The sequence below is a fragment of the Melospiza melodia genome, unplaced genomic scaffold, assembly GCF_035770615.1.
Source record: "Melospiza melodia melodia isolate bMelMel2 unplaced genomic scaffold, bMelMel2.pri scaffold_35, whole genome shotgun sequence".
Taxonomy (NCBI): domain Eukaryota; kingdom Metazoa; phylum Chordata; class Aves; order Passeriformes; family Passerellidae; genus Melospiza; species Melospiza melodia.
In genome coordinates, this window is record NW_026948670.1 from 7,210,534 (window position 1) to 7,234,959 (window position 24,426).

Here is a 24,426-nt window from a genome sequence, read left to right on the forward strand (position 1 = left end):
GCTGCAAAGGGTCTTCTCAGCCCTATTTCTTTGTATTTCTGGGAACCAGATGAATCCTGCTTGAGCCTCTGGGGAGATGGGTTTGGGAGGTAAAAGTTCATGTCTTTTTTCTCCTTGGGGCAGCTCCTGTTGCTAGCATCAGCTGAGCCTCTCTCCAGCCTGATGCCTGTTCTGATTGTTGCAGCAAAACAACTGATGGCAGACAGAAGACACTGACGCTTGCAGAGATGTGACTTTTTCCAGTGCCAGCTGGGAGTGGGAGTCAGAAGAAAAACTCGTGAAAGCACAACTCCATTGGAAGATTGCCTTCCTTTTCATTGCGTAAAGAAGCTCTAGATCCACTTGTGAATTGTCAGTTGTTCATTAAGGATGGGAGGTTCTCTTTCATGATTTTTTTCATGTGCTTTGGAAGTGGATGAGGCTCTTGTTCATTCACAAACTCCAGACCAAAATGCCTTTGGAAGATGGCCCATGTGGCAGTTTTTGCCCAGCCATGGTACTTGTGGATATAAGAAAGCAAGGGCAATGGTATTTGCAGCCAAAACCCAGCAAAGCTTGGCTCAGCCAAAACATCCTGGGGAGATAGAGGCCTCCAGCTGTTCCTAGAAATCAGCAGAGTTCCAGCCAAATGGTTGTATAGCACTAAGTGCAATCTCTTTCCCTGGATCAGATCTTTGCTCAGCTGAAGAAGCAGAAAGATCAACAAGGAGCTCCCAAAGGCCCATCACATCATTTTGATTTTGCTCATCTTGTGTAAGTTTGCAACTAAACATGTGCTTGCAGTTGAGCTAATGAGAGAAAAAAAAAAGTAAATAGAGGCTTTATGGTAGGGCCATGATATTCCACAAGAGGAATCACTGGTGTGCATTTCATTGGACCTCTCTAAATCCTATAAAAGTATTGCAGCTCTGATTTAAAATAGACCAATATGAACCAACTTGGAGAGACAGAGACTAAAATGGCTTATGGGTTTTTTTTAAGAGTGAGAAAAACTACCCAAAAGGTGTTGTTTTGTGACATTTTAAAATATACTACCTGAAAATTAAATCAAGGGTTTAAAACACAGTGTTTAGGTATATGAATAATTAAAACCACAAAAATGTGCAGATATGAATGCATGTTTTCATAAAAATCATGAAATTATAGACAAAAAATCACATGCCCTGAACTACAATACAAAGGCAGGTAGAACTGTACTTGAATGATCTCTTTTTAGATTGCTGGAGTTTTTTCCTTGTGAAGAGGAGCTAGGGTATTGCTGAAGAAAAGTGGCACCAGCAGGACGAGACAGCGTGCCGTGCTCCGTGCAGAGGCTGCCAGGGGCTGCCCAAAGAGCGCCCTGCTGCAGCCAGAGCCCTCCTGGCCTGGGGCCCGGGAGCAAAGGGCCAGGGCAGCCACCTCCTCCTCGTCCTGACCCTGCCACCGCTCCCTGCTGCTGCTGCTGAGGGAAAGAGAAGACTCTCCTAAGGCCCCATGAACGAATGCACTTACACAGCCCTGGGGATGCCAGTGAAGGAAACCATGTGTCACATAATGCATGTGTGACCAGAGTCACCAAACACCACCTAAACATGGAATTGTTGCACCTCTCTAGGACAGGCAGAAATTTAAAGAATTAACTGGGGAGTTGAGGGCAGAAGAGGCTGGAGGAGGGAAGCAACTCTGAGGGGAAAAAAAACCACCATATCTGGAGGGGAAAACATCTCTGCCTGCTCAGAATTGGTCGAGGGAACATGTCTTAAATCCTCTCCAGAAAGGGATGCTTTAGGTGAGCTTTGCACCTCCAACTGCCTTGGACCAGAGCCAGGAAGATTCAATTATGTAAATGATAGATAGATAGATAGATAGATAGATAGATAGATAGATAGATAGATAGATAGATAGATAGATAGACAGACAGATAGATTTCATTACTGAAATCTCTCTTTACTGTCCTCTCTGTTGCTACAGATATCAGAACTTGGTAGCAGTGCCACACTCAACTACAATCCTGAGATTGCTCTCCTGTTGCTTCAAAAAAGCACACTCTTGGGGAATGTGGAGCATGTAGGTCCTTACAGAAAGGGATCAGACCCAGAGCATTGCACTGGGAATTGCACTCTTTGTGCATGTGTGCTCAGGCAAGTTCTTCTCTTGGACTCGACCACACTGGTGGAGCTAAACTGGCTGGAATCAGAAATGCAGCCCAGCCCCTTCCAGCTCCTGTGACCTCTGAGGAGCAGCTGGAATGCAAGGGCGTTGACCTCCTGCTCAATTCCCAAACACAACACACACTGATTCCCTGGGCTGCAAAAAGGCATGGGCACTACTAAGCTCAAAGTGATGTATAAGGCCATACTGGCTGGCCTGGAACCACAACAGTTCCTTCTGCACCAAGGTCCCTGCACAGAATGATGTGTTCTCATGCAAAACTTCTGCATTCTCCAGAAGTGATACCTTGGAAATTAAAATTCTAGCAGACCCAGTCCCAGTGCTATAAAAGGGCAGAAAATAATGATGAAAAGAACTTCAGCTGGGAGAAGAAGAAAATGAACAGCCTCTTCCTCCAAGCAAACAAACAAACAAACAAACAAACAAAAATATATATACCCAAGAAAAAAAAAGGGGGAAAAGTCATTTCCAAAAGTGGCTCAAATATTTGGATGCACTGAGGAGATGCTGAAGGCCCCTCACGAGGCTCCTGCTCCTGTTGTCCAAGCTAAAGCTTTCTCATCCTGACCAAACAAGCCCCCTTCACAAACTTCTCAACATCCCTAGGATACTTTAACCCCCTATCCCACCGCCTAAGTATAACCAACTTCCTCAAAGGAGGACAGAACATCGCATCCCACCTAATTGACCTCTCCTGATACAAAATAGTAGGTCCAGAGAGGCTAGCCAGCCTACAACTTACAGCAACCAAAACTGCCACCACCTCCACTCAGGCCTAATCAAAGCTTACTTAGGATCATTCGCCTTATCCATTCTCATTATCCTCGTAGCCACATACAGAAATAACCAATGGCCCTCAACCTTCGTAAAAACCACCAAATCCTCAAAATCATCAACAACGCCCTAATCGACCATCAAACATCTCAACATGATGAAACTTCGGGTCTCTAGTAGGCGTTTGCTTAATTACTCAACTCGTCACAGGTCTTCTGCTAGCTATGCACTACACAGCAGATACCCATCTAGCCTTCTCCTCTGTCGCTCACATATGCCGAGACGTACAATTTGGCTGACTCATCTGCAACCTCCACGCAAACGGAGCCTCCTTCTTCTTCATCTGCATCTACCCACACATCGGCTGAGGACTCTACTACGGCTTATACCTAAACAAAGAAACTTGAAACATTGGAGTCATCCTCCTCCTAACCCTCATAGCAACCGCCTTCGTAGGATACATCCTACCATGAGGCCAAATATCATTCTGAGGAGCTACTGTAATCACAAACCTATTGTCAGCCATCCCTTACATCGGGCAAACACTAGTCAAATGAGCCTGAGGAGGGTTCTCTGTCAACAACCCCACACTGACCCGATTCTTCGCTCTCCACTACCTCCTTCCCTTCATCATCGTAGGCCTTACTCTCGTCCGTCTCACCTTTCTCCACGAAACAGCCTCAAACAACCTGCTAGGCATTCCCACAGACTGTGACAAGATCCCCTTCCACCCATACTACACCATCAAAGACATCCTAGGATTCGTACTAATGCTCTTCCTACTCATCTCACTAGCCCTATTCTCCCCCAGCCTCCTAGGTGACCCAGAAAACTTCACCCCAGCCAACCCGCTAGTCACCCCTCCTCACATCAAACCCGAGTGATATTTCCTATTTGCTTACGCCATCCTCTGATCCACCCCAAACAAACTAGGAGGCGTACTAGCTCTAGCCGCCTCAATCCTGGTCGTATTCCTCACCCCACTACTACATACATCAAAACTATGATCAATACCCTTCTGCCCCCTATCACAAATCCTATTCTGAACCCTAGTCGCCAATGTCCTCATCCTAACCTGAGTAGGCAGCCAGCCAGTAGGACACCTCTTCATCATCATTGGCCAACTAGCCTCATTCACATACTTCACAATCATTCTAATTCTATTCCCTCTGATTGAGGCAATTGTCAGTGGGCTGTTGCACACTCACAGGAGCCTTGCTTTTTCCACTGTGTGAGCACAGCCTGCAAACTTGCAGGGCAGTGTTAAAATGATTGAGTGAATTGCTCCTTTGCTTTTCTCTGCCTATGGCATTACTTATGGTGCCTATTTTATGACACATTTCACAAGTAAGTAGATGTTTCCTCTCTACTTAGGTTAGGGTGTATCCTTACCTGGCTTTTGTATGTCTTCCTGCTCTTTCTTAGTGACTGAGTTTCTGATTTTGAAACAGAAAGAGCATTAGGATGCCACTGGTTTGGTAAAGCTGCTGTCAAGGCGTTCAGCTAAAAAGGGGGTGTCTGTAGCCACAGGGGCAGCTAGGTATATACATGCAAGTATCCGCGCTCCAGTGTAGGTGCCCTGGACACCCCAGTCAGGCAGATAGGAGTGGGCTCTGGCACTCAGGGCTTCCGTGCACCAAGGCAACCTTCTGATGTCACTACGAGAAGGTGGCAACCTTTAAGTTTTTAAAGGTTTATTAAACCTTAAGAAAAGACTGTAAAAGGAAAGATTGCAGCACTGGGAAGTCTCCATAATTAGCAGCCACATGCTCATCTAGAAAAGGGATACTCTGCTTTTTTACCTTTAGCCCCTCCCAATGTTTTGTCAGTCAATTCTTTCTCTGCCGTCCAGTGGTGGAGATTACTTTCTTGCATCTTGATTGGAGGTCAATTTTTGTTACACCCCGCCTGCTGGTCACAAGCCAGCCCTCCCCAAATGCCCTGACTACCAAGACTGTTACAAGGGGGATAAGAAAGAGGACTATGGGAGGACATATTACAATAACAGCACTTTACATTTGAACATAATATCTCTCCACATAATATCTATCTCTTAATTGTGAGAGCCAACTATTACATTACTCACCTATAATGCACAGAAGCAGGAGAGAAGGCACTGGCTTGGCATAACAGCTGAAATAATTGCTAACAAATCTCCCCACATATTTGCACCTTTATTGGACATGGCCAGGACTCCTGTGGATGTACATCTCTGCCTTTCTTCCCCTTTGGAAGCAGTCAAACTGGCAACTCGTGGGGAAACCAAGGGCTTTGTGGGGGCTGCATTGCTCTGCACACACCCAGGCCACCCGTGGAACAGAGCTTTGGTGCCTAAAAAGATCAACCAGAGGAAAACAGCTGGAGGAGGTTTCATTTGGACCTTTCTTAGTCGCTAACAGAAGTTGTCAAAATGAAAGTGACCAAGCAAGGCCTGATCCCTGCTGCCAGCTCAGGGTTAGAAAGGAGGCATTACTTGATTTCAGTGCTGGGTGCACAGGGAATCACTTCCCTAAGCCCTGCACACCCAGCAATCTCACCTAGTAGTTTGTATCCATGGAACTAAGACATATTCAATACTTCGCTGAAACTTACTGGCTAAACATTACCTCCAATTTTTTGACATATTTCAGTCACTTCTCAGAATTTATTGACATCAGAGTAGGAGTGTCCTGTGGCTCCCTGCTGGTCATTGTCACAGGTTCAGGTGACCCATGCACAAAATAACCCAGGACAAAACTGGGCTTGCAAAGCAAATTCATTCCATTAGTTGCAGTAGCATATAATACATACTGACCTCTGGATTCCCAAAAATCCACTGAACAGGAGAAGGAGTTGGAGCGTGGTGCTCGGCAGCAGGGGCAGGTAGGCAGTGCACTTCCAGGACATCCCCTGGATCAAAACGCTGTGCATCTCGTCCTTCTCAACCCTTCAGCCCAGAACTAGGCCTTGTATCTCCTGCTCAGGAGTGGAATTTTACAGCAGGAGTTAGAGCAGCAGCTCACACATGCCTGGCGTGTGAGATGAGGCCATGATGGCTCAGGATGACTCCATGACTCCCTGCCACCAAGGGCTGCATTGTGCATTGTTCTCCTTTCAAAGCTTGACTGCTCACCCATTGACCAATCCATTGTTTCTCTTTCAAGGGTCATGGTCCCACCTGCTAAACAAGACACTTTTCTTCATTGTCTTGTCAACCTGCTCAAACATGGATCAAATATGGCAAGGCCTGGGACATGACTCCAGTTCCTGACACAGTCATTTGGGAAATATTCCCATTCCTCAAACTCTCCTTTGGTGGTCAAGAGCCTCCTAAAACACTTTCTTCCTTTTGAATGCATTTCAGCTACCTTCTTAGCAGGACCACTCTCCTTATTCTCAAGGCCAAGATAGCCACTTGCACACAGTAAGCACTGCAGTGGGGGAATACATGGTTCAGCACTCCTGTTAAAGCTAAAGGAATTCAAAAGACTATGCCCTGTTTGTTAGACTAAATGCCTCTCCTTCCTATTCTGAGAATCAAACACCAGTGTTTCATCAATACGCCCTTGCAGGTGCTCTTGCTGAGTGAAGCCACATTGCTGTGTCAATAAAGCAGCCGGGACTCAGTTTCTTCATGCAGGAAAAGCCAATTCTTTATTCACATAACTCATTTTTATACTGTTTTCACAGACTTGTGTTCAACTTCAACTGGCTGGTAGTTTCCTTGCCACACAATTTATTGCTTAGAAGGTGTATTAGTGTGTACATGTTAAGACTCTCTCTTTTTAAGACTCACTGTTACTCAGGTGATTACATTTTTCTTTCGTGGATGCTCATGGGACAGGTTTCTTGTTTATTACAGATGCAAACAGTTTTCTTAGCACAATAGCTTGTGCTAACTGCACTCATGACTATTCCCATGGGAAGTTAGCTGGCTGCACGTAGAAGATGGAACAGGCCAGCTGGGAATTTACCACAGTGTGGTAAATAGGTATGATTCGTGCTGATAACAATTGAAACAAGAATCAATATTGATACAGTAATTAATATTTGTAAATATTAAAACAGGTAAAATTAGTAATGCCGAAGAAAAAGGGAGAGGAGGGGCACCATGCCCCCCCCCCCCCCCCCCCGCAGATGTTCAGGAACAGGAGGAAAGCAAGAGATAATGGTTGCTAAAAATTAACAAAGAAGGAACTCTCTGGTTGTGTCCCAGGAAAATGCTAATTATAAGGGATTTATTGCCTTGATACTCTGTCGAAGGAAGGAGACCAGGACACCAGATGGTTCATCACAGGTCCAGTTTATTGAAGAAAGCATCAAACACTTATACAGCAAATAATAAGCTTATGAATATTCTGTAAGCCAAGCAATCTATTGGTTAAACTATACCATCAGCTCTTCCTCATTCCTTTGGGCCTACGTTCTCTACTTCTCACGTCTCGCTGTCCATTTCTTTATCATACTCAGCTAGGCCCAAGGACACGTTATCTTGCAGGTGCAAGATTTGGAATTAGCCACAGTCTTGTACTTTTCCATTCTCTAGTCAGCTAAATTTCCAACAGACACCTGCCTGCAAAAAGGCCTCGTCCCTAGTTAGGACATCTTTACCAAATTAATTCGGCTGTGTCCTCTCTCCTCAAGCCACTCTTTGACAAAACTCTCCACAATACTCAGATGTAGTAATTATGTTAGTTTTGGCTTACATTGTATTGGCTTGGTGTAACCCAAAGGTTAATTAAAGGACACAGAGGAGGACTACAAAATCTTCATCAGATGACCCCCAAAGACTTGTGCGACCACCAACCAAGTGGTGGCATATGGATGGTAAAGGTGATGATGAGGGTAGAGGTAGAAGTGTGAAGAATCGAAAATGGGAGGAGACGGCATTGACACATGGTATATAAGGATGAATATTCACTTGGCAAGCTTGTATGTGATGTGGCAAGGGTCCCAGAGGCCTGCACTCCGTACCCCGCAGTTATCTGTTGCTTATGCGCTATTATTAGAAACAAATTATCCCTTATTTTAATCAAATTCTATTCTATCCAATTTTATATTTTTATATTTTAAATATTCAATTAAAATTGCTACTACTTTTAATATTGTTTGGGGTTTTTTTTATGACGGGATAATTGGGCAAACATAACAATAGGTAGGCCTGATTTTATAAGGCCTTTCTTTTCTAATAACCCTACCTGTGTGCAACACATTATGACTTTCTTTCAGAAATTAATGAAGAAAACGCAAATTGCCTGCTGAAACCCTTCTGCCCCCTTCCAAATCAGTTCACTCCTCAAGCACAAGCCTCAGGCACATCCCTGATGTGCCTCTCTCCCAGCAGCTCAGAGCTGCATTGCACAGCGCTTGCTGTGTGCCACAGAGCACAAAGCAGGCTGGCCTGGTGGGCCTGAATATTTCTGCCAAACACTCTGCATCTCACACCTTTGCTTTGGCTCAGTGCAGAACTGCAGGGTTGCAGGCGCTTCCTCCCAGAGCTGCGTTAGGCGCTGGCTCCTGCAGTTGGGCCCTGCCAAGCTGTCCCGGCCTCACGCTGGCCTCGCTTCCCTGGCACAAGTGCAGGGCCTGAAGGAGCTGCCCTGTGCTCCAGCCTGCCGAGCAGCCCGGCTCCCTGCCCCAGTGCCCAGAGTGCTGCACACACTGCTGGCCTTTGCCAGGAGGTGCAGGGCAGCCGGCAGAAGAGGAGGAATCCTCAGGCAGCCCAGCGGCCCGCGGCTGCCCTTGGCCTTTCTCTGCTCCTGGGCACATTCCAGATGGCCATGGCCCCCAGGCCGGGCTATGCCCAGCACGGCTGCGCTTCCCCTCGGCAGCAGCCAGCTGCCACCTGGGCTCTGAGAGCAGAGGATTCGCCCGCTCCCAGCAAGAGGCACCCAGGGCCCGGCTGCTGCCTCTTGCAGCTCCAAGGGCCTCCTTCCAGCCTGCCTCTGCTAGGGCTCAGGCTGCTCCGGCCTTTACCGGGGCTCTGCTGGGGCTCCAGCCTGGGCAAGGCCGGGCCCGCTCTCACCTCACAGGCGCTGACAGCTCTGCACCACAGGAGACCTTCCCGAGCACCCTCTCTGATCTTTCTGCTTTCTCACTTGAGCAAGGCTCTCCTCCAGCCAAAGAGATTATTGCATTTAGGGAGCCCCAATGCTCTCCAGTCACAGCTGAAGGCCTGCATCTGTATAAGATGTTTGGGCTGCCCCATTCTTCCTGTGCTTTTGCCTTCAAATGCCATTGCCCTTTCTGCCTAAAATAGAAGTACCAAAGATGGCCAAAAACAGACCAGTGGGCCATATTCCAAAGGCAGTGTGGTCTGGAGAGGATGAATGAAGAACATCCTTCCCCACTTTCACACCATGCCAAAGACACTGTTTCACTTTCCACCTTTAAGAAACAACAGACAATTCAGAAGGAATTCTCGAGTTTATTCGCAGAGTGAGAAGGAAGGGAATCTTCAAGGTGAGTTGTGGTTTCAGAAACTTTATTGATTTTCAATCCTACTCTGCAGTCCTATTAGACAATCCTACTCTAACCCTAACCCTTACCTTAACCCTAATCCTTATCCTTATCCTTATCCTTATCCTTATCCTTATCCTTATCCTTATCCTTATCCTTATCCTTATCCTTATCCTTATCCTTATCCTTATCCTCATCCTCATCTTAATCCTTATCCTTATCCTTATCCTTATCCTTATCCTTATCCTTATCCTTATCCTTATCCTTATCCTTATCCTTATCCTTATCCTTATCCTTAATCTAATCCTAATCCTAATCCTAATCCTAATCCTAATCCTACCCTACAATCCTACTCTAAACTGATTGAGGAATAAATGGTCCTGATGTGATTATCACATTCTTGTCTCCTTCCTCTTCTTCACTGAAACAATCAGTGGCACCAGGCTGGACGCAGGCTCAGCAAATCTTACAAATGGATGCTGCCCAAAGGGAAAAAAAAACAGATCAACAAAAAACAATGAACCATGACTTTCCAAGCTCAGTGCTTCACAGGATTCCTCCTGCTCCTAGAAGGATGCAGGAAGAGGAACAATGGGACTGTCTACACCTCCATCTTTATGTGCAGACTTTGCCATCACAGGCAAACCTGGCCCAGAATCCCACTCATCCATTTATACAGGTGTCTTCATCTTGCTGAGATTTTAGCCCTGCCAGTGCTCTAGAAATGGTGCTTTTCTTCTTTTCAGGAAACTCCAAAGCCTCTCATTGGTCCCTCTCTTTGAAAGACAGGCACTGTGCTGATTGCCACAGGGACAGAAAGCAGTGTCTGCCTTTCCATGCCCTGCCCCTCATGTGCTGGATGGCACCTTCCTTCCCAGTAGGGCCAGCCCAGTGGCACTGGGCCCTGCAGTTCCCTCTCTGCCACACAACCTGGCAGTAACCCTGGCACAGTTCCCGTCTCCTTGAGCGTGCCAGGCAGCAGATGGGGCTGGGACAAGTCCCTCCCAGCTGTCCCTGTTTGCATGGCAGAAACCTCTGAGGGTGGGCTGGGGGGCACAAACCAGGGCCCCTCATAGTGAGCCCCCCACAGCCCCTCCTGCCCACAGCCAAATCTCTGACCCCTAGGCTGGGACTGGCTTCCTTGGGTTCCTCCACCACCATTTCATGTCTCTGTACCCTGCATTGCTCTACTTCAATTCTTTTGCCATTACATAAAACTGAATACTCCACCAAATCACAAGAGAGGGCAACAGACACAGTCAGAGGACAGAGCACCTCTCCTCACAGGAAATGCAGAGGGAGCTGGAGTTATTCAGTTTTGTGAAGGACAGGCCCCAGGGAGACTTTATTGCCACTTTCCAAGACTTCACAGTGGCTTTGAAGAAAAAACAGGACATCTTTTTTAACAGGGCCAGTTACAATAGGATATGGACAAATCTTTTTAAACACTAAGGGCATCTTATCAGAGTAGGTCTAAGGAAGAACTTGTGTACTCAGAGCATGGTGCCACACTGGCACAGCTTGCCCCAAGAGCTTGTAGGTGCCCCATCCCTGCAACCATTCCGGCTCCAGTGGCAACGGGCTCTGAGCAACCCGATCTCTTTAAAGATGTCCCTGCTCATTGCAGGACACTTGCACCAGAGGACATTTACAGGGCCCTGCCAGCCCAGCCCAGTCTAGGATTCCTCACCATTTTCATTTGAAGAGCAGCAAGAGTGGAGGTGAGGAGGAAGGGGGCTCATCTGCTGCCTTGGGCTTGAGTGGAGGAGGAGCCCATCCCTCAGAGCCTGTTTCACCTGCAGCCCCTTCACATTTTACCTGCAGGAGCTCCTTGGCAGACCAGCGCTGCTCCTCGTCTGTCTGCAGGCAGCAGCTCAGGAAGTCACGCAGCAAAGCCGAGAGGAGCTTGGGCTGCCGCAGCTGTGGAGTCCCTACTGTGGCTATCAGGTATGTAGCCTGGAGAGAAAGGAGACACCAGGCTCCACCTCCTGCTTTCACATCTCTAAGGCTCTCCCAGATCCCTTTGTTTAACCTCTGTTCTTCAGTGGCAGTTTCTGCCCTGGCACAGACCCAGAGATGACTTTCCTTTACCAACCAAAAACCCAAACCCCGATGCAGCCACAGCTTTTCCACCATCCTGCAGATCTTGCCTTGGCAGCTGATTTCATTGCCTGACCTAGTTAGTGGGAACTACATCAGCAAAAGGACATTTGCTTCTCTGAGGATTCATGCCAGCTTGAGATGGTTTTTGGAAGAGGGACTTTGCTATACTAACTAATTTCAAGGGTTAGTACATGAAAGGCATCTCTGCAGTGCTAGTTGGTCCTTTAAGCGCACGTGCCCTAGAACAAAACTCATCAAGCTTTTTGTGCTGTTCTTGAAAACAATGGGAATTGGAAGAAAAGAAAGGAAATCCATCAGTTAATACCCAGGCAGGGAAACAAACATTGACAATCTCCTCTTCAACACAGACACATTAAGATGCCTTATTGGGATGTATTGGGATGAAAATGCCTGCTTGGGCACACAGGAGCCACTTGCAGCTCTGTCTCTCAGCAGTCTGAAAATTTCAGCTTCCCATTTTTGCAGCCAAAGAAAAATTTTCTAGGTCAGAAGAAGGAGAGGTTCCATCCCTATGGACACTCTCTAGTCATTTGGCTGCTCAAGTCAATGCATTAATGGTAGGCCCATGCCAGAAAGTGCCAGGAAAGAAACAGGAGGTTTTGGCAGGCTCTCCACATCACCAGGCTCTGCCTTGGTGACGTGCAGAATGTTGCTTGGGCTAGGAGAGAAACACGGTCACTGAGTGTTTCAGCAGCACTGCACAAGAAGCAGAAGAGACTGTGTGCATTACACCCTCATGCCCATATTTTCCAGTGAGAGGAAACTGCACACAGGGTTAGGTTCCTCTCTAAAGACCACGGTTTTAGAAACTTTGTTGGGTTTGGGTTTCCTTCCTTCATTTCTGGAAAGATAACAACACTTTTAAGATGCTTTTTCCCTGTTATTAAGGCCATCTACACAGACAAAAGAACTGGAACCACTAACCCAAAGGAAAGTGTTGAGTGAGAATGGAGTTTGTTTGGAGTTTGTTTGCATGTGGTAAGGCTTGAGTTCCCCCACTGATGCAACCAAAAGCACAGCAGATGCTGATGTGTTGCAGGGACATTTGTAGGAGGGGACCTTGGTGGAAGTAGTTCCAGCAGATGGCAATGGGATTTTGTCCAGTGGCACACAGGACATGGGACAGGTGAGAAAGACCGTGGGATCAGTGAGTATTTGCTCCTTACCGTGCCAGAACTTTTGCCCAAGTAAGGAGGTTCTTGTTCTATCATTTCAATTCCCACAATTCCAAAAGACCATATGTCCACTTTGGGGCCATATGGTTGACCTGTCACCACTTCAGGCGCCATCCACCAAGGAGTCCCGGTTACCGAGCACCGTCTGCTCTGCTCAGGGGTGAGCTGAGTAGCGAGGCCAAAATCAGCTGAGGAGAAAACAAAATACTGGTTTTATCTGAATTCTGTGCAATTAGGAAAGCAAGCAAAAGAATTCCCCAGTAGAAGTTTGAAATTGCTCTGTTGAATCTCCTGGCATTGGCGACTTTAAAAATCCCCCCATGTTTTACACTGCCTCTAGCAGTGGCTTTTGTTCTTTGGAAACTTTAGACTTGTAACTCCCTCCCTCTGGAAGGGACCCACACAGAGCAAGGCCACTCTTGACTGCTTGTGGCTCCTTCTACCTCTGTGCACGTTGCAACTGTGCCCTCAGCTCGCAGCAGGGGTCCCTGCACTGCCACCAGCACCATTTTTGGGGAGCTGGCAGTCACGCCAAGAAGCCCCACACCCACATCCCTGGAAAGCTGCACCTGACCAAGAATATACTGACCCAGTTTGACAGAACCGTCCGTTCTGAGAAGGATGTTGTCACTCTTCACGTCTCGATGGATCACATTGTTTGCATGAAGAAAATCCAGTCCTTGCAGGCACTGAGCGAGAAAACAGAAACAGAAGGGCAAAAATGAGTGATGTGATTTCATCACACAAGAAAGGAAACAAAGAATCTAAAAGATTCCCTCTCCAGGGGAATGGGGAGTAATGGCAGAACAGTCATGGCCACTGAGAGGAAGAGCTTGCTGCTCCAACAGTTGCAGAGCAGGACCTTTCTGAGGAAAGGCACGTCAGCTTTTGAAAGAGCAACAGCACCTGCTGTTGTAGGCTGTCCCCTGCCAACCAGCCAGGATGACTCCTGCTGCAGCGCATGTGCTCAGAAGCAAAGAGCATTCTGGCTGCACTCCTATCCTTTTTAGCTGAGCATTGAGAGAAACGAGTCTCTCTCTTCTTTCTTTGCTGTTTGTTTCAAATCCTGCCACCAGCACCTTTGCTTTTACAGGCAAGGAATGCAGTGAAGACAGACTCCAGGCAAACATTTAGAGAGGCAAGGTGGAGAACAGCAACTACAAATACAAGAGACAGAGCGAGAATACAACAGCAGGAGATAAGAGTACTGGCACTGAGTACAGGGAGTGCAGGGGCACTGGCAGGCCTTTCACTTGAGATGCTTTTACTTGCCCATAGCATACCAGCAACACAGAAACAAAGCTCGGCACAGGAAACCTCTCCTGTTCTGAGCCCCTGTTTCCCAGACAATCCTGCCCAAGGCCTTGGAAACACAGCTGGGATTGCTGACCTCCCGACTGATGGCTGCCATCTCATCTTCAGACAGGCAGGTCTGGCTGACGATGTCGCTCAGGACACCTCCATCCATGTACTCTATAACCAGCAAGAGTTCCTCGCCCAGAAGGTAGCTGAAAGAAGGAAACAAGGGGGTAGAGATGAACATGCATGGCTACGTTGATTTTTTGCTTCCAGGTTTCTTATTTCCAGATGCCTTTGTGACAAGGACAGAATCAAAGGAATAGACATTCCCTCTTGGCTGTGCATTATTTGCAATCTGTGCAGTCTCATAGAGAAAGACACATCTGTGAAAAAGGAGATGTCTTAGATGGGCAGCAAATGAAAAGTGCAGTTTAGAAACAGCCCAGATATAAAACATGCCAGGCATGGTGTTTCTGGAAATAAGCACCTAGTCTTCCTGGCATGCATAGCAATGGCAAAGAGGGGCAACAATCCAAGGGAAATCCACTTTAGGATGGTTCATCTGCACTTAAGAAACTTTAAAAAATCAATCCCAAATAAATGTGGAGGCAGTGAACTTTGAGGCCATTGAGTTAGGAAGATACAGCTGATCCAGGTTTTGAATAATTTTGGAGTAATTATCAAACTAGGTGTGCCAGGGAAGACTCATGCAGACAAGATGCACTCTCTTCTCATCCATTGGAGATGAGTAGAGAAATATGAATAAATATAAATTAACAGCTTTACTTGCTGCCACTGACCAAAGTGGGTTTTTAACCTCTCATGTTTGCTTTATGTAAACACACATCCATGGGATAAGACCATGACCTCTCACCTGTCTAAATAATTCACAACATTGGGACTCCTATACCTCTTCATGATCATTATTTCATTAAAGGTTAGCTCCTTCCTCCTCACTCCTTGAAGATTTATTTTTTTTATTGCCACCTAAAATGACATTGAAAATCAGTAACTTGAGGGGTTGGTGGCACGAGACCACAAGGCACGTGGAGCAAGTGATTTTGCAATGACACAGCTGAGCTGTGCCAAACTGCCTTGTGATTAGGCACTGCAGTAATCAGGAACTGACATTCCAACAGCCCATTTCTCTGCTCCCTTGGGAGCCAGTTACAGGACACGTGGGGCCACTGACATTTTGCCTTGACCACTTGGTAACAGCGATGTCTCAGTTATCACCCACAAACCTCTGACCACACTCTCTGCTGCTTTGTTTGGGACTCAGAACTTAATACTCTGTGGATAAATCTTGGGCTATGGGCAGGGCTTAGGGCTTTCAAGGACGCCTTGCAGATCTCTCCCTACGTGCAGTTCCCAAGTGCAGCACTGCAGGTGGCTAAGGAACTACCAGTAACTTTCAGATGGATTTGCTGGCAGCCAGAAATGAGAATTCAGGACTCTGAAGCTGTAGCCCCAAAGAGCAGTGAGGTGCTCGCAGGCACCACCTTTGTTTTAGCAATGGAGAGCGAGTGAGTGCGTCCTTCTCTGAAAGGAACCGCTGCCCTCCGTGCCTTCCTTCCGGCAGCTGAGGAGGACAAAGTCCCAAATGTGTTCTGTGGGCTGGCACCAGTCTGTGCTTCTTGTGCCTTTTCAGCACAGCTCTGCCCAAAGCTCCAGCCACAGCTCATACCAGAGGGGAAAGCCCTCGAGTGCAGCAGAGCCTGCCGGGGCTGGTGACATTTACCTCTCCTCCTGTGGCACTGTCGAGTGCTCTATAAACATCTCCAAAAGTCCTAGAAAAAAAAACAGAAGCAGAGAAAGCAGAAACTGTTTAGATCTTGCAGTGAAAGCCAGCCCACACAGGAGATCTCTGCTGGTAGTGTCAAAACCTGCAGGATGCAGGAGGGCTCTGCCAGAAGGGAGATGATGCATTTTCCTCTCAAGTGCATGGGCACTGGGCCTGTTCCTGAAGCACTGGGGTCCAATTTCTAAAGGGAGTCAAGTCTTTCCTCTTGGGTTTCACTGTCTAAACAGTGTGGTTCCTATCCTGACCACAGAGTGTTTCCCTCTTCAAACCAGGGGAAAGAATTGTTCCTGGCAACTGTTATCTCACAGCTTTGATAGGGCATAGGTTGCTCTTTCAGGCAAGCAAGTTTCTTCTCTTTTCATTAGTGTGCCAGTATGATTTTGAGACATACACAAAAAATGCTAAAGAAATTAACACAGAGCTGTCCCACACTTGAGAGACAAGGAGACCTTCCAGGTCCTGTTCCTTGATGCAGGCAAGACCTCGGTAGCAAGGCATCTCTGACAATGCCTTCTGAGCCCACTCACAAATTCTGAGCAGCATTGAGAGATGGGACAATCTATCCCCAGTGTGTGATCATCTTTGCAGCTGTCCTGACTTCACGCTGGATAGACATTCCACCCCAAAAACACCTGGCCCATCGTTGTGCAGGAGTAACTGCTGTTGGACTCACCCGCTGCCAATATAATTCAGATGCCTGTATTTCATCAGGGGATTTTCAGTGGTGTTCACCATTCTTCCTGAGGGAAACAAAATGCAAGATGCTGACTTTTAAGTAGAGATCCCAGCTTCCAGGAGATACAAAAGGCAGCCCCAGCGCCTGGAGCTCTGAGCCCTTTGTGGTCGGCTGGGTAGCAACAACCACAACCAGGCAGACAGCCCTGCAGCACAGGTGGCCAGCACAGAGACTGATTTGTACAGTCTTTTGAAGAGTTCTCTTGACAGGAAACAAAGCACAGGGACATACAATCCCAGGAGAGGAGGACATCTTCCCCACCTTTCAGCAGTTTGCCAAAGGAATGCCTTCCCATTTGTAAACCAGAGCAGCTCCAGCTGTAACCGATCCTGACGGGGCTTTCGGCATCAGGACTCTGACCTGTTTGTGAGCAGGCTGAGCTCAAAGATGCCCCTCTCCCAGCTAAGGAAGGCTCCAGCCTCTGCAGTCACTCCAGCCCTCAGGGACAGGGCAGCGACCACAACAAGGCTGGCAAAGCCCAAGCGTGAGCACTGACAGGCACTGATGGGAAGAAGCCAGAGTGAGCCTGAGCCCCAGACAAGCTGTTACCCCCATTCAGGACACAACAGGATGGGCTTTGAGATCAGCCACACCGAGGCACAGTTCAGTGCCCTTTTTGTCCCAACAGGTGATGGCAGACACAGAATTCACTGGGCTCTGGTCTCAGCCCCACCAGGTCTCTTATCTGAGAGCACAGCACTGGCAGCTGTTACGGGCAAGAAGCAGATTCATTGGGTTGTGCCGCAGAATCACAAAGGGCTTGATGTGTTTTCCTAGAGACTGATCTGAGCAGGGCCTGGGCCAATGGGTAGGATTCTAACAGTCATGGGAAAGAGTGGGAATCAGGTATGGAAAAGTGCCATGGATCTGAGGGATATACCATGGCTGGGCTGGAGGCTCTCTCCTGAGAAATGCCTGCAGTACAGTTTTATCTGATCACGCCACTTGGATGTGTCTCCTGGACACATCTTGATAAGCATAAAACTAGAAGATTAAATAAAGTTTGTTATCAAAGTCTCTGTTTTTTCTTTGGCGGCACATGGAAAATACCTTGTGCTCTCTATTTGTCCTGTAACCTGATGTTCTTTCAAAGTAGTTCTTATTGACAAAAAGATAGCATTCTCTTATTGACAAAAATATACCATTCTCATGAAAATAAACTGCAGATGTAGTAGTGGTAACAGTAACAGTCATAAAAATGACATCAGTAAAACGTGGGGTAGAAGGGCTCCTTCAGGATGGAGAAAAACACAACAAAAAACCCCCACCAAAAATGAACAACAGAAAAGCAATCCCACCCCACCCCCCCAAAAAAAAAATCCCCAACCAAAAAGACAAAACTCCAAAGTCAGTCCATTCCTGTGAAGTTTTTTTGCTGTGATGACTGGTTGCAAGTCAGGAGTCTAAGGAGAATTTAGGAAGCTAAAAATTCTGTTCAGTTTGGCCACTAGCACACAGGACTTGCCTAGATCATTTGCTAGGTCACAGCCTTCTGCTGATCCAAGAACAATCCCTGCTTCAGCCTTTAGCAGAGAGGGAAGCTCAGGCAAACCCAAGCCAGTCCCAGGTGCCCTCAGAGGCTGCAGGAACACCCAGAGCTCTCTCGCTGCCTCGGAGCACAGCACTGCCTCTGGGGAGTCCTAAATGGCCCTGTGACACCGAGCTCAGGAGGAGCATTGGGTACAGCTCTGCTGACACCTGCACACAACACACTGTCCCTCAGATAAGAAACACCCCAGACGTACCCAGCAGCTCCAGGTACTCCTCCTCAATCTCCTGTTCCCGGGATGTGCCCGAGCCTGAGTTCCCAGGTTTCACAGAAGGGCTTCCTCGAGGTGATGCTGCTGCAGCAGCAGGTTCAGAGCCCATGATGTGCTGGACCTGGAGCATTTCTGGTGGGCACTGTTCCTGTGCCTCACTCCTAACTTGGGGTTCTTCATTGCCACACATTCCCTGCAAGTCTTCGCAGGCTGCCCGGTGAGATGTCAACACTTGCACCTCAAGTCAAACAGAACAAAGCAGTCAGACACTACAGCTTGTCCCTGTCAGCCAGGAGTCATCGACTGTGAGGAAAGGCAAAGAACAGATTGACAGGGGATACAACAGCTTGTTTCAATCCTCCATCTGGGTCACCAAGTTCCACTGTAAAAACACCTCAAGAAAAAAGGAGAGCAGGAACAGGCCAGCAGGAATCAATTGGGATGACTGCTGGCCAAAAGGCCAAAGGACAAGTTTCACTGTCCAGGGCAGACGTTGAGATTCAGCACACCGGGAAATGTCCTTCAGAGTGACTGTGATACACACACTACAGCAGCATGGCACTCAGAGGCATGGCCCCACTCCCTGCTGCTCTGCACTGGAAAGGCAAGAAGGGCAGAAACCACCAGATTGGTGACTGCAGTGGCTGCATCCTTCTTTCACTCACTTGGTTTTGCAGAGACTGACGGAAGTGATTAAGTTTCTCTCTGATGATTTTCATTTCTTCCTCCAGCTGCTTATGCCTTGCCTTGATCATGCTGTGAGCTGTCTGAAGCTCTGCATCCAGCTGTTCCTTCATGTTCTCTAATAAACAAAAGAGAGGACATTTCATGAGTGGAGTGGCTGCCACTCTTTCATTCACCTGGTTTTGATGATTGCCCCTCTGCTGATGGAGATTCTCCTCTTGAATTCTTCCCATGTCTTCCTTGTTCTTTCTCTTCACTGCCATGATGTCACTCTGAGCTTCGGGCAGCTCTGCTTGTGGCTCTGCCTTGATGTTCTGTACACACAAAAGGAGAGCAAGGGACTGAGAGCTGCCATCAGGCTCAGCTTTTTTCCTCCTGCAGCCTCAAAATCACATTTATTCAGCCCCTTCTTTCTGCTTCCCTCCCCACATCTGCCTCCATTGCAAACCTCCTGTCCCAGGGCTGATCTCTGCAGATTGCAAGGCTCTGTGCTTCCATTGCCTGTGGGACTCCTGGCCTCCTCAGTCCCAAGAGGTTGATGCCCCTCTCCCTGCCCTTCCCTCTGTGCCCTGGCCAGTCAGGCTCACCTGGCCATTCTCCTGTGGCTCTTCCACCTGCTGCCTGAGCTGCTCTTCCTGCTCTCGAGCTGGGAACAGCTCTCCCTGAGTCTGGCATGGCAGCTCAGATGAGGCAGTGTGCTCCTGCTCTTTCTCTAGAAGCACCTGCACAGAAAGCAAGAGAAGATGGGTTTCAACTTCCCATACGCCCTTTGTGGGCCAAGACTCACAGACTGCTGGGCTCACACCTTCCCAAAGCACTGTGCTGCTGCTCTCCTGGGTCGTTCTCTGCCCGAGGGGAGGCACAGATTCCAAAGTGACCCTGGCCTACAATCAGGGGCCATCTGGGTCTGAAGCTCCAGCAGCCTCTCAGGCAGCTGACAGGGAAGGGGTGGCATTTCTCAAGGGTCTGGTGAGGGCCTCCCTCTGCTTCTGCCATGTCCTGTTTGTCTTTCAGTAGTGACTGACTCCCCGCCCTGTCCCACAGCTCCATCCTGGCTCTGCAGGGGCTTCCTGGGTGAGCTCACTCCTTGTGAGAGACACTTCTGGAATTCACCTTCTCTTCAGGCCTGCACCAGCATTCCTCCTTCCTGACATCCACACTCTTGTTAGAAAACCGGGTCATTCAGGAGATAAGGATGCATGCAAAGATCTCTGATGGAAGTCAGAGAACCTCTATGGCCATCTCAGTATATGGAGGAAGACCAAGGTGTTTCTTCTCCCTCTTTTGTCAACAGAGAATTCTGACCAGCAGTAACAGAGTTTCTCATAAGGCCCCATTAACGAATGCACTTACACAGCCCTGGGGATGCCAGTGAAGGAAACCATGTGCCATGTATGGCATGGCATGTATGACCAGAGTCACCAGACCCCAGCTACAGCATGGGATAGTTCCACTCCCTTAAGACATGCAAAAATTTAAAGGACAAATGAAGGCTTCAGGTCAGAAAAGGCTGGAGTAGGAAAACATGAGGGGAAAAAACAACCATCTCTGGAGGGGGAAACATCTCTGCCTGCTCAGGATCAGTCAATGGAACTTGTCTCTACTTCTCTCCTGAAGGGATGCCTTTGCATCTTCCACTGCTTTGGAGCAGAGCCAGGAAGATTAAAATAGATAGATAGACAGATCTCATTTTTATCATCTCTCTTTACTGTGCTGTAGAATTTACATTCTTTGAATGGAGAGAGATATAATTCTCTCTCCTAGGTTTTTTTTAAGGGAAGGTAGTGAGAAACTCATAGAAGGAGAGAAAACAATTATTATCTCTACTTGCTGTTCTTGTTTTTAGTACATGAAGAATGTGTTATAGTGATTGTTTACTGAAAGTGATTTGTTAATTGGATTTTAGAGATAGTTGTTAAGACTGATTAGATAATTAGATAAAAGGCGGTGTGGAGACAGTCACGAGTTTTTCTTTCGTATGTTTTTAGTATAATATCTCTTTAGTATAGTTTTAATATAGTACTAGTGTAATATAACATAGCTTAATAAAGCATTTGTTTAAACTTCTAAATCATAGAGTGAAAGCACATTATTCGCTACGTGGGGGTCACCCGGAATCAATCCTGTCCTTTCTGTCGCTACACACATCAGCACTCGGCAGCAGTGCCCCAACCAGCAGCCATCCTGAACTTGCTCTCCTGTTGCTTCAGTAACCCACAGTCTTGGGGAATCTGGAGCATGTCGGTCCTTATGGAATGCAATCAGACCCAGAGCATTGCACTGGGAACGGCTCTCTTTGTGCATCTGTGCTCGGGCAAGTTCTTCGCTTGGACTCGCCCACACTGATGGTGCTGAAGTGGCTGGAATCAGAAATGCAGCCCAGCCCCTCCCAGCTCCTCTAATCTCTGAGCACCAGCTGGAATGCAAGAGACTTGATTTCCTACTCAGTTCCCAAACACAACACACACTGATTCCCTGGGCAGCCAAAAGACACGGGAGCCGTTAACTTGAAAAGGATGGGCAAGCCCTACTGGCTGGTCTGGCACCAGAACAGCTCGTTCTGCACCAACATCCCTGCCCCAAACTATGTGTTCTTGTGCAAAAATACTGCATTGTCCAGAACTGCCCCCTTGAAAACTAAAATTCTAGCAGAATTTCTGCCAGTGCTGTAAAAGGGTAGGAAAGACTGAGAAAAAAGCTCCCTTGCTCCCTGGAGAAGGAGAAATTGCACAAGGCTTCTCCTTCTAGCAAACAAACAAATAAACAAAATATGAAAGTGTTACCCACACCAGTGTCTAAAGCACTTGGATGCAGTGAAGGGATGTTTGGCAGGGACACAGCCCTTGTGCTGAGCATTGGCTCTATGGATCCAAGGCAGGGATCAATGGCAGTCTGCCTGAAGGTCCCTCATGAGCCCCCATTGTCCAGGCTAAAGCTCCCTCAGCACCTCCTCCCTGGCCTTGTGCTGCACCCCTTGCCCAGCTCCCCTGTCCCTCTGTGCCCACGCTGCAGCCCCTCCATGACTTTCTGCTTCCCAGGGCCCACAGCTGCACACAGCACTCCAGCTGTGGCCGCAGCGCTGCCCAGCACAGGGCCACGCTCCCTGCCCTGCTCCTGCTGCCCCACTGCTGCTGGCACAGCCACCGTGCCCTTGGCCTTCTGGGCCCCCTGGCCCCACGCTGCCTCATCTTCAGCTGCTCACGGCCGCCAGCCCTGCGTCCTTTGGGCCCACGCAGCTCCCCAGCCACAAAGGTGCCCATTGCACTTCAGATACAGCAGGCACCATTGCAAGATGGCCTTCCTGTTCTACCACCTCATGTTCCAAGTAGATATCATCAAGTTTGATAGGAATACGATTCTAAGTCCCTCTCTCTAAATTAAAATGATCTAATTCAACTGTACAGGAAATTGCTCTTCATTAAATTTTCCCTATCTGCTCTCTGCAAGCATCGTTCTCTTTTCAAAACTAGGTTTTTAGTTCTTCAAGCTCTGAGAAGGAAATTTAAAAATATCCATCTCTGCCTTTATTATTTTTGTTACAGGCATGAATATGGTTTTTCTTTCGGCCTTCCTAGCTGGCCCTCTACAGTCTACTGCTACTGGCCAAGCTCTCAGCTTGCTCTACAAGTCTTAAACACCAGGAACATGAAATGTTCCTTTCTCACTCACCTCAGGATCTTCAGCGCTGCTGAATACACGCTTCAGGTGTCCTGTAGTCGGAAGGGAAAATGAACCAGATGCTGTCAGAAAACTGCCTGGGCTGCTGAATCCCACAGAACAAGTCAACCCAAACAGAGATGATTTCCCATTTCACAACATCCCTCCAGGAGACACATCTCATTCACACAGCCAGCAAGAGATCAGGACAATATTCTTGGTTCCTGCCTACACTGCAGCCAGTTTAGCCAGGAAATGAATACAAATATGATCAAGCAAATGCAAAGTGTTTTTAACACTCAATGCTCCTGTTCTACCAAACACATAAGACAGCTTCTGAAATCTTCTCCTTCAGGTACTCTTTTTTTTTTTCACTCAGTGTCATGCACTAATTCTGATTAACTTGCAGGAAACCGTTGCCCAGAAAAGCTTCCCCAAAATCCCCCAGAGGTGGCGCAGTTCTATTGTGGAAAAGTACAGCAGCACTTCCTTTCAAAGGGAACAACTATTTTAGCATTTAGTAAAAGGTCAAGTTAGTCAAATCCTTTCATGACAAAATTTAAAAAGAAAGAAGCTTTCTCTGAATTCTGGGAACAACTGCAGAGTTTTTGGAAAGCCTTAAAGAAGGTCTGCCAGTCTACATTTTCAAAGGTGTCTTGCTTCTCCCAGCAACCTGAGGAAATGACAGACTCTGCTGCCACAGACTCTCCCGTGCAGGGAACGGAAGCCCTGCAGGTTCCCCTGCAAATGCTGCCCCTGTGGCTACAGACACCCCCTTTTTAGCTGAACCTCTTGACAGGAGCTTTACCAAAGCAGAGGCATCCTAATGCTCTTTCTGTTTCAAAATCAGAAACTCAGCCCCCAAGAAAGAGCAGGAAGACATACAAAAGCCAGCTTAGGATACACCCTAACCTAAGCAGAAGGGAAGCCTCTACTTACGTGCAAAATTTGTGAAATAATAAATGGAATAAGTAATGCCATATGCAGCAAAAGCTGCAGTGGCCAGATGGTTAACTATTGGCATTTCTGCAATTTTTCTAAACGCTAAAAAAACAAGCCTCTTGTCAGTGGGCAGCTGCCTACTGACAGATGCTTTGACCAGGAAGGTTCTCCTGATCTGAGCAAGGCCTAGGGCTGCTCTGACACTCAGGCCTTCCATGCACCAAGGCAACCTTCTGATGCCACTATGACAACGTGGCAACCATGCCCTGACATCACAAAGGGACAGCTCTGTGTTGGTCTTTATGCAAAGCAATAACCAACCTTCCCTACAGAAAACACAAAAGAGCCTGGGAAATTCTCATCTGTCACAAAGCACCAAAAATTCCCCTCATGGGCCAAACCCTCTTGTTCAGGGGATCCAAGAGGAACTCCAGGAGTGCCCCAAGCACCTACAGCCTGTACCCAAACTGAGCACTCAGATGGGACACAAGCAAAGGAAACCAGACCAAGATAATGGCCCACAGCATTGCATGTGTGAGAAATGACTCTCACTTTTAAAATTTTAAAGGTTTAGTAAACCTTCACAAAGGACTGAATAAGGAAAAGTTGCATCATTGGGAGTCTCTGTGATTAGCAGCCATGTGCTCATCTGCAAAAAGGGGTCTCTGCCTTTTATACCCTCAGCCCCTCCAAAAGTTTTGCCAGTCAACTCTTTCTCTGCTGTCCATTGGTGGAGATTACTTTCCTGCATCCCGACTGGAGGTCAGGCGTTGTTACACCCTGCCTGCTGGTCACAAGCCAGCCCTCCCCAAATGCCCTGACTACCCAGGCTGTTACAAGGGGGATGGGAAAGAGGACTATGGGAGGATATATTACAATATA

The 24,426-nt window shown here is 47.6% G+C and overlaps 1 protein-coding gene and 1 pseudogene across 1 annotated transcript; one reads left to right on the forward strand and one right to left on the reverse strand.

Annotated features, from left to right (window-relative positions):
- The first annotated feature begins 3,098 nt into the window (after positions 1 to 3,098).
- On the forward strand, positions 3,099 to 3,809 carry LOC134434336 (cytochrome b-like; annotated as a pseudogene).
- A 5,793-nt stretch (positions 3,810 to 9,602) lies between these two features.
- LOC134434386 (serine/threonine-protein kinase PAK 3-like) lies at positions 9,603 to 19,227 on the reverse strand. Its single transcript, XM_063183051.1, has 10 exons — positions 18,927 to 19,227; positions 18,247 to 18,499; positions 16,439 to 16,505; positions 15,703 to 15,751; positions 14,836 to 14,948; positions 14,053 to 14,170; positions 13,252 to 13,351; positions 12,654 to 12,850; positions 11,182 to 11,319; positions 9,603 to 9,842 (listed from the first exon to the last, which is right to left on the reverse strand). Exons 1-10 carry the CDS (start codon positions 19,206 to 19,208, stop codon positions 9,756 to 9,758), a joined length of 1,404 nt encoding a protein of 467 aa, XP_063039121.1. The 5' UTR covers positions 19,209 to 19,227; the 3' UTR covers positions 9,603 to 9,755.
- Positions 19,228 to 24,426: the final 5,199 nt, after the last annotated feature.

Bases quoted from the DNA above. Each gene is read 5' to 3' on its own strand.
- LOC134434386 (XM_063183051.1), bottom strand. From the start codon at position 19,208: ATGGCAGTGAAGAGAAAGAACAAGGAAGACATGGGAAGAATTCAAGAG. The intron at 14,949-15,702 runs GTAAATGTCACC...ATGTCATTTTAG, and splicing joins ACAGTGCCACAGGAGGAGAG to GTGGCAATAAAAAAAATAAA. The intron at 11,320-12,653 runs GTAAGGAGCAAA...CTTTCTCTCCAG, and splicing joins TGGGCAAAAGTTCTGGCACG to GCTACATACCTGATAGCCAC.